We start from the raw sequence: 9,649 nt of genomic DNA on the forward strand, positions 1-9,649 counted from the left end.
GTTTGAGTAAAGGATCGCTACTGATGCGTGTCGTTCGACGTCTTCCTATCTGTTCGTTACATTGCATTGTGTCTTATCGCATTGTACATTGTATGTGTAGCTTGTTCAGATGAAAATTATAACCCAATGTATTGTATTGTATTATCTAACAGATAATACAATGTGCATGCCTCCTCTTTACATCGCCTAGGCCAGTGGTTCCCAACCTTTTTCGACTCATCGCCCCCTTTTCAAACTCCAGACCGATCATCGCCCCCCAAATATTGGGAACCGAAAAATGGGCATACAGAATGAAATAACCGGCGAGTTGACTTAGAAAAAGGGTCAACTTTTCGGCTCGACCTCGGAATTACACTTTTCCAGCTAAATTTTGGTGAGTTGACTAACAAAAAAGGTGATTTCTCCGACTTGATTCCAAAAGGACCGTAACAGCACTTCGTCATCCCCCACCCCAATACGTTGGTCTTGACCCTCCTCCATAGGGCGATAAAGCAAACTTCTGCACCCCTCAGACCCAACTCCCCCGATACCTCTTTACCGCTACTTCTAAGCACAAATTTTGGACTCTTTAGTTAGTCTGCTTAATTCGCGCGAAGCGCGAAAAATTTCTATCATTCATGATTGAATCGGTCAATATGATCGGGAATTGCATATATATTGCTGTCAATTTTTTATCCTCTCTTTGCTCATGTATTCAGATTTACCGGTAAAGCTGAGTGAGGTGTCTTGGAAAATGTAGGGCCCGTGGGTATAATGACTTCGTTACGTATTAATGACATTTCGTGGCCTGTCTGCTATGTCAAAAGATATTCAAATCGCCCATACGTACTAAACTAAAAGACGCACACGATTTCAAATTGGTATTTCTGCACCGGCAATTAATTTTTTTCTGCGAGATGGCATTTTTTGTGGGGTTTTGATTGCCAGGACAGACACATTTGGCGCCAGCCGTTTAGGCGCCCATGGACAAATAAATCTATATATGTATATAGTATATATATCAAAGTCGGTCAGCATAAAGGCAGTCCTTTTCCGCCAAGGTTTTCTCATTCTGGCACACTTCTCAGAGTCGCATGTTACATGGCCTGAAACTTTATATGTCTTGGTGCGATAATGGCTGACGCCGAGATGCCCATTTCTATAACTCATGCGTATTATTTCTTGGAAGAAGGGTAACCAATAAGCAATAAATATGTGACGATGAAATGGCGCGCAGCGCGATTTTTTTTGGAAAAGTTGCCTTAATTTCCAAAATAATACTTTATAATTTAATTAATGTTAATTCGCGAAAAAACTGTGGGCCCCCATCCCAATTGAGGGTTTGGGTGTGGCAGTTATGGTCATGAGCGCCAATATAGCCATTTCAACGCGCAATCGCCCCCCTATCGCCCCCTTCGTCCATTTACGCCCCCCTATCGCCCCCTTGGCTATTTTCGCCCCCCTGGACCGACAAATCGCCCCCTGGGGGGCGATATCGCCCACGTTGGGAACCACTGGCCTAGGCCAAGGTGGGTGTCAGATTCCATAGACTACTCCTTGTCGCTTCGACATCTTCCTGTCTTTTCATTGTATCGCATTTTTGTGGTGTATTGAACTGATAAAATTGCTAATAAACCAATGATGATTGTTGATATACAATGTTCTTTCCAATTCTCTACTAGTTGCTGACGATTACCTCTGACGAGTGTCAGCCGAAAATATTCGGGTTCATTTCAGTATGAATATACTATTCAATTGTAAATCAAAATATCTATAATATCGGATGAGAAAACGGGTAATTTGAAAATCTGTACAGGAAATACTGTAGTGTTGACTAAAAATGTCATCCAATGCACTCCACTCCCGAAAGACCAGCTCGAACGTCCGATTTCCACATTTCGCTTCATTTATGGCGTTTTTTAGTTGTGCACAATATGATATCATTGCCTCTTATTTACTTAATAAACCAGATTGATTGATTACTTCGCCTAGGTTAAGGTGGGTCTGACGTTAAAGGCTACTCCAAGTTGTTTCGACACCTTCCTATCTTTTCATTATATCGCAGTCTTGTGCTGTTTTGAAACGATGAAAATATTAATAAACCTGATTGATTGACCATTGGTTGTGCCTGTACGTGTACAGTGTACAATCCCTGTCCGTGAAAACCACATCCATGAGCAGGACCGTATAACTGCCGCACCTCAGACCCCCCTCCAGTTGGGGTGGTGAGCTCGAAGGGGGCCCAAAATTATTTCGTGAATTAGCATAAATTATAGAGTCTTTTTTTGGAAATTTATGCATATTTTTTTTAAATGTATGATGGCGACCATGATTGTACCTTTCTTCGCTTTCTGCGTTAGTCTTCCATTCGGAATACTCCTTGATGAACATTGGTTGAAATTCACATACCTGGACCGATTGAAGAGGCATGCCTTGATTGCCTACGGAAAGTGTGATGAATTTGCGGATTGCTTCATATCTTAGAGGCTGTTTCTCATGCAGACTTGATGTTCAAGTTCGTGCATTGCATTAATATAACCACAGCAAGGCGTCAAAACGATATATGTAGCAGTCTTTCAGTCAGGAACTCACCTTGGCAGCTACTAAGGACGGGTATCATAAAGTTAGTTGATTCAGAAGATTAAGTGATGTTATCTCAATAGCATCATAATGCGAAAACGCGGTGGCTGTCAGTCAGTTTTCAATTTGTTGAATGAAACGGCAGGCTCCTGATAAACATACTGTGACTATAATAGGTAGAAATATTATCATCACGAAGCGATGGTCGTGCGTAATCAAAATGTACAATGTACATCGAAGAAACGGATTATAGGTCGATGGTCACGCCTAGCGTGAATATTTTCCGGAATTCATGATGGCATTCGGTCAATGATATTGCCAATTGCATCTACTACTATGAATTTTTGACGACAGCGATATTTGGAGACAGCCAGGTGCCTGCCGCATATAGTCCATAGTCCAGGGAAGATTCGGCATACATATACCGAAGGTTTCGATCCTTTTCGGCAGAGGTTTTCTCACTGTCGACCTTTTTGGCTGCACAATTCGCGGAGTCGCATGTTGACCAAAACTTTATATGTTTTGGTGTGTCGTGGCGCGGTAATGGCCGACATCGAAAGGCCTATTTCTATAAATTATGCGTATTATTCTATTTGGGATATGGGTATATCGCTATTAAAACCAATACATATTAATGTCAATTCGTGCCATGCGCGGAGAAAATTTGAAAGAAGTTCAATAACTCTCTAATCAAATACTCCATAATTTATGTTGATTCATGGGATAATTTTAGCATTCTTTAATATCGATGCACCGATTGGGGGATTGGGTGGGGCAGAAGGTCAAGTCAAGACGCATTTCTGAAGCGTCGACTCAAGTCAAGTCAAGTCATTTTTGCGAAGTGACTTGAGTCAAGTCAAATCATACGAAAAAGTTGACTCGAGTCAAGTCATGACTCGAGTCATCCCAACACTGCACGCTATCTCGCCACACGACGCCTACACGTGCGTCGCACTTCGCGATCGAGATTTCCAAGTCAAGAACTCGTTGAATATCGTGGGGCAGGGACCGCAATGGAATATCCAGAGCTTTTAAAATCCGAAAAATGCCTTCTCAATAAGTCATGTGATGAATGTGTAAAATGCTCATTTTAGCGTTGTCTAGCTGCAGATAACATTATTTGTGAATTATAGATTGTTTTACTTCTATTGTAATCCGGCCTCTGCTTATAGCAGTGCTTTTTAGCCTTTACTAACCTGGCGAGCCAACTCGCTAATCTCCAAGCCTGCGGCAAACCCCGAATTTTCACCAAATAGTCACAAAAACTCATATATAATACACTATATAGCATACCAGTGCATAAATGAACTGTGCATTAACAGCAGTGTTAAAAAAAATCATTAAATATGATTTCCATAAAAGTAATAATAGTATAATAAATATTTACTGCAACGCAGTGGGACGTCCGCTGTATGAGTCGGATATGTGTGTCATGACGGGACGGGTGAACCCTGGTTACGAACCTGTCACTTATAGACGCCTCAAGTGCATTATGGCATTGTCTACATCAAGTAGGGTCACCATACGTTCTCTTTTAAGAGGACGCCCTTTTGTCCTTTTTTTGAGATTTTGTCCTCTTTTTTGAAAATTTAGGTCATATTTAGAGCAAAATGCGAGTGATATGCCGTAAATTAGCACAGCAGTGACGCTCAAACGGATGATACTGAAATGTTTGAAGTATAGGGGCGGTAAATCTTCTGGTATCAATATTTCCAATTTATTCGTGGAAATTTCCTGAGACTGGATGACTCCCAGCAGCGATACCTAACGGCAGTGGTTCTTATAACTTTAAATTAACCTGGGAAACTCGTACGCTAATTTCGGGGGAACCCCGTTAACGCAATGAGTCACAAAAACAAATATTCCCCAAATTACACATCTAACTATACACATACAATCACATACAATCAATACTGTAAATATTGCATTGGTGTGCACAAAATGAACTAGGCAATAGGCATCAACGTAGTGTTTCAAAAGAACAAAAACCTATCAATATGATTTTCGCACATTACTACTTATTAGCTTCAGTCTCGTTTGCCAGACAGAATTGTTGCGTCACAATGTCAAAGCTCGATCACAATGCAAAATTGGAGTTTGCTTTTGGGGGATTCCAGGATCATGAGCAGAAAAAAAAAGGAAAAGTGGCGGAGATGGAAGCTCATCACCATAAAGTGCATTGGCGCAGATCTCTATGGTTTCTTCAAGAGGGACATTGGTAAAGAGGCTTGATATATCAAAGAAGCTGAGGTATACCTTGAAGGCATCGTGATCGATATTATTGATAATATTAGCAAACGTGAACGAGTCCCGAATGCAGTTGTATGCAGTTGAATAAAATTTATATTTTCGTAACCAGTACAACAGCAGCTTTTCATTGATACCCGTTTTATCGAATTTAGCGCTCGGCAAGCCGTTCAAAAATGGCCGTAAGGTCGCCTTTGACCAAGTAGAAAGTGTGACCTGGACCAATTTCACTGATCCGTGAGATTTGCTTGTGTCAACACCATATAGCCATAGGACACTATGGTGCCGCCATATAGTCACAATTCGACTTTTCTGATCGCGCGTAATTGCTTGTAACCAATGATGGCCAATACGATCGTATCATCGCGATCATATGTATGCGTTTAATGTTAGTTTTGACCTTCATCGGAATACCTGGGTCAGGAAACCTCAGTCAAGAACCACTGATTTTTATCATAATTAAACCCCGAATTTAGCCATTTTGTTCGATATGCTACCGGGTTATTCCGTATTCCTCAACCAACTTTAGATATACGGCTTTTGCCTCTTCGTAAACGAGATAATCGTCGAACAAAACGCTGTTCCGTAACTTCTCAATCGCATCCTCATTCAAAACTTCTTTAGTTTTAGTTTTAGTCTTCCTCGTTAAACTTCTCTTAAGGCTACTCCACACTTTCAATGCTCCTTTGAAAAATTTCGGAATGATCTTTTCCAGCAATCTCACAGTGTTCTCGAATTCTTCAGTCAGTCCGATAACTGAATAGTTTTCCCTGATATGTTGCTTCGCCAATGTAACTCGATCCTTTGAAGAAGTGACGTTACACACCGAATCGAAGCCGCAAAAATAATTCGTGTAGTAATGTGTCATGCTTGGACGGTAGCAAAACGCTTCTTCGTTGAGAACGCATGTGTTGATGTCGCTCAGATTTTTCGGGGGATTCCGCACTTTACCGGCGGCGTCTCCGAATTTCGCGTAGTTAAAATGAGACGCAAAGCGACTGATAGGGTCCCGTATCATGTTGATGTAGATAGGCGGTTTAAATCCGTATTTTTCGAAATCTAAATAATGTATATGGCGATTGTAGAACGTCGGCGGTTTGAATCGCGCGATTTTTTTCATCTCGGCGAGAGCCTGGTTATCGTTCGGATGTTCGTCCCAAAAGTTTTTAGACATCGAGTACCTGACTTTATTGATTCTAGCAACGGATCGACCCAAAACCAGCAGCGATCTGCTACCGCATTTCCCCAGTCGGTTGTAAAACACGTTCCTTGATTTCGCGTGCGGTAATCTTTCGACATTGCGCAATGACAGCACAGTAGGAGTATTCTCTGGTACGTCCGTCGCGATTACTTGATGACTCGATGGATAGCTGGATGAGATTGACACAGAAACGTTGCTGTAACTAGAGTGTTTTCTAGTTAATATAGTCAGCTGCGTTCGGGTGTTTTGATATATATCCGTTCGCGTGATGACGAGGTACACAGCGATTAAGAAGCCTACCAAACAAACACGTTTGATGCTTATGTATTGCATTAATTGAAGATGTAAATCACGGATGTCTAGATATCCCCGATGAAGATTATAAAAAATCTGAAAAAATGAATCGTCAGTGGTTTATTTTGCGAAACTTAAAACGAAGGTATAGGGACAGGTGTAGTCTAAGCAAGTTATACGTAAATAAATGGTAACAATTTCAAGGCGCGTATCTTCGATCTGGCAATAGTTTCATCAAGTCCAGGCATACGCAAACAAATATCTCTATCTTGAAAGTAGCAGTGGTATTGACTAGACTCTTGCAGAGACTATTGGAGGTAGAAAACTTCATTGTACAATTGAATAGTGTATAAAAATATTGATATAAATCCGAATATTTTCGGCCGACGCTCCTCGGGGGTAGGCCTACTCATCAGCAACTAATAGAAGAGAATTGAAAAGAACATTGTATGTAGTTGTAGGGTTGCATTAAAACAAATGGTTGTTTAAACATGTTTTAAACAGTGTTTTAAACAAAGCCCTTAAATTTTTTTTCAAGTTGTAAAAGTATCCCATATTTGTGTAAATACTTTCCAAAAAACATGTTGTATGAGCCTACGGACAAGAGCCTGCGGACAATTACCACCCGATATAGCTGATGTATACGATATGGGATGGTTGGAACCATCATAATAGTCGGTTCAACAGCCTACGTAGATATTTTGTCGAAGGAGCTATATTTACAGTATATTTTCAATTGTCAATGTTAATCCACTATGGCGTCACAATTGAATATTCGTGACGTCATGGCTTACAAAAACACACACAAAAAACAATAAAAACATGTTTTAAGCAAGGGCCTTGTTTTAAACATGATTGTTTTAAATTGAGTTTTGTTTTAAATGCAACCCTAATTGTATGCCAACAGCTTTTATCAAGTTACAAAAGTTACAATAACAGACGATAAAACGGGTGATTTGGAAATTTTTTACGGCGTACATTGCGATTGACTGAAAAAAAAAAGTGTCTTGATAAATTTCCTTCAGGCTTTCACGTGTATTATGACGTTTTTAATATTCTATGTAGAGTACAATCGCCTAACTCTCAAAGCTATAAAAGAGGACATCGGGGCGTTCTCGGAGCACATTTTACATTTCTTGAAAAATAGAGGACATGTATGGTATCCCCATGTATAGGCCTACTTGCATAGTTTTCTGTTGGTCGAGTTGACATTTTTGGTCATGCACCGTTGGTTCTTACGCGAAAATAATTGCACTCCATCGAGCGCCCCGCAATGCATACTTGGATGATAACTGCGCAGAACCACAACCATATCCTGTCATCATTATATTCCATATTCTTTCTTTAGCTGAAGATATTTCGCTCTAGCGTACTCATAAACTACATAATCATCAGCCAAAACTTCATAACGCAGTTTGCGGTACGCCTTGTCGTTCAGTACGTCTTTCCTTTTCGTTTTGGTACGCGAAACGAGTGATTTACCGAAACGCTTCCAAATCTCAGTAGAGCCCCTGAAATAAACCGGAATCATCTTCTCCAAAAGCGCCAGAGTATTCTCAAACTCTTCAGTCATGCCGATGACTAAGTAATCCTCTTTGATATGTTTTTTCGCTAATTCCAATCTCCCCGAAGCGTTGCTGCAGACGGGATCAAACCCGCAGAAATAATTGGTGAAGTAATATCTTGATTTTTCGCGGTGACAGTACGTCTCGTTGTTCAGCACGCAGGTGTTAATATCGCCCAAATTTTTCGGGCGATTTCTGACTCCCCCGAGCATGTCGCCGTATTTCGCGTAGTTATAATGCGACACGTATCGACTGATTGGGTCCCGTATCATGTTGATGTAAATCGGAGGCTTGAATCCGTGCTTGTTAAAATCCAGGTAGTGGATATGTCGGTTGTAAAACGTCGGCGGGGCGAGACTAGCTATTTTCATTAGTTCTTCCTTAGCCAAACTATCGCGAGGATGATCGTCCCAATAGTTAGGCGAGGATTTGATGCGGACATTGTTTCGTTTCATGACGTGCTGCGCCAACATGAGCAGAGAACGGCTCCCGCATTTTCCTATCCTGTTATAAAAGACGTTTCGTCTCCGCGCTCCTGGAAAACTGGTCGAGTTTATATACCGCGGCACTGCAAGCGTAGAACTTAGAGAAAAAACTTTGACTGTGCTTGTATGAGTTGTGATATTACTAAATAATGATGCCGATGACTCCGGCTGTGAGATATGTTTTGAGCTGTTAAAATACGTAGAGTCTGGTCGTGTGGAACTGTGGTCACTAGAATTCTGCGATTTTACAGAAAACGGATGGACGACGTGCCGTACGCTTTGATACATCCATACATAAGTCAGAAGTACCATCCCAAAAGTAACTGTAGCTATTTTACCTATCGTCATGTTACTGAGAGTAATGTAGCCTACCATCTGCGGAAAAGAAATTCCCTTGATCAGTGAAATGCATAAGAGGTGGTAAAAGTAATCATCGTCGGTACTCAACAGAAATGCAAGTAACGCTGTCAATTTCTACTCAGATAGAAGTATCGATTTACGGGTATGTAAATATCCCAGACCTAATTTTGCCTAAAAAACGTAAAACCGTGCGATTGGGGTGCTGGCTACTGCTGCATAACTTGTTAATGAAGGTGTTATCGGTAGCAAGCATAGAAACCCGTTTTACACTCTGCTCAATATCAACGTCACAATAAATACTCAGACGCCGAATACATTGTCCGGTCTGGCCTATACCGTTAGCTTGTAGCGTAGCGTAAGCTTGTATTCCCTTGCAAGTCCTCATCGAAACTGTTGGCAAAACGACGGAAGATATTGATTTTATGGGATTATTATATCATTTGATTGCCCCAGTTTATACGTTTGACGACGCTTAAAACGTCGACATATACTTTAGCATTGTGGCATTTTATGTGACACGAGTCGTGGCACTGGCTAGGTATCGTGTACATGGCTATGACTTCACTGAAAAGCAGGGTTACAATTAGCAATGAAGTTCACGTTCGCGTTCGCACAGAACCTTTGAAAAAGGTTCGCGTTCACATGAACCAAAAACGAATAGTTTTGTATTGTATGTTCATATCCGGTGCGACCTTAGAGGAATGCGAACCCGACAAACAACGAATAACAGGGTTGCCAACTGCGGGAAGGCTCTGAGAGCCAAATTTTCTCTAAAATAGTGACAAACTGATTGAAAAAGTGCCAAATTATCAAAGTGTTCTAAGTGATCATATATATAAAAAGAATTGAGCTCCAATTAAGCTTCAATTAGGCAACTTAAGGATGATCCTACATCTTGGCGGAATTCATTTTGCTCTGCATAGGGTTGTCAAGTCGAT

At 40.9% G+C, this 9,649-nt stretch overlaps 2 protein-coding genes across 2 annotated transcripts; both read right to left on the reverse strand.

Annotated features, from left to right (window-relative positions):
- Positions 1-3,844: 3,844 nt before the first annotated feature.
- Positions 3,845-6,342, reverse strand: LOC145455679 (uronyl 2-sulfotransferase-like). The gene has a single exon (XM_080333654.1). It carries the CDS (start codon positions 6,338-6,340, stop codon positions 5,300-5,302), a length of 1,041 nt encoding a protein of 346 aa, XP_080189780.1. The 5' UTR covers positions 6,341-6,342; the 3' UTR covers positions 3,845-5,299.
- A 1,283-nt stretch (positions 6,343-7,625) lies between these two features.
- Positions 7,626-8,339, reverse strand: LOC145455962 (uronyl 2-sulfotransferase-like). The gene has a single exon (XM_080333993.1). It carries the CDS (start codon positions 8,337-8,339, stop codon positions 7,626-7,628), a length of 714 nt encoding a protein of 237 aa, XP_080190119.1.
- Between the last annotated feature and the right edge of the window lie 1,310 nt (positions 8,340-9,649).

The sequence above is a fragment of the Botryllus schlosseri genome, chromosome 14, assembly GCF_051294905.1.
Source record: "Botryllus schlosseri isolate E-star chromosome 14, Bs_hap1, whole genome shotgun sequence".
Lineage (NCBI taxonomy): Eukaryota > Metazoa > Chordata > Ascidiacea > Stolidobranchia > Styelidae > Botryllus > Botryllus schlosseri.

What these genes read in the sequence shown, in the direction of transcription:
- LOC145455679 (XM_080333654.1), bottom strand. Translation starts at nt 6,340, where the DNA reads ATGCAATACATAAGCATCAAACGTGTTTGTTTGGTAGGCTTCTTAATC.
- LOC145455962 (XM_080333993.1), bottom strand. Translation starts at nt 8,339, where the DNA reads ATGTTGGCGCAGCACGTCATGAAACGAAACAATGTCCGCATCAAATCC.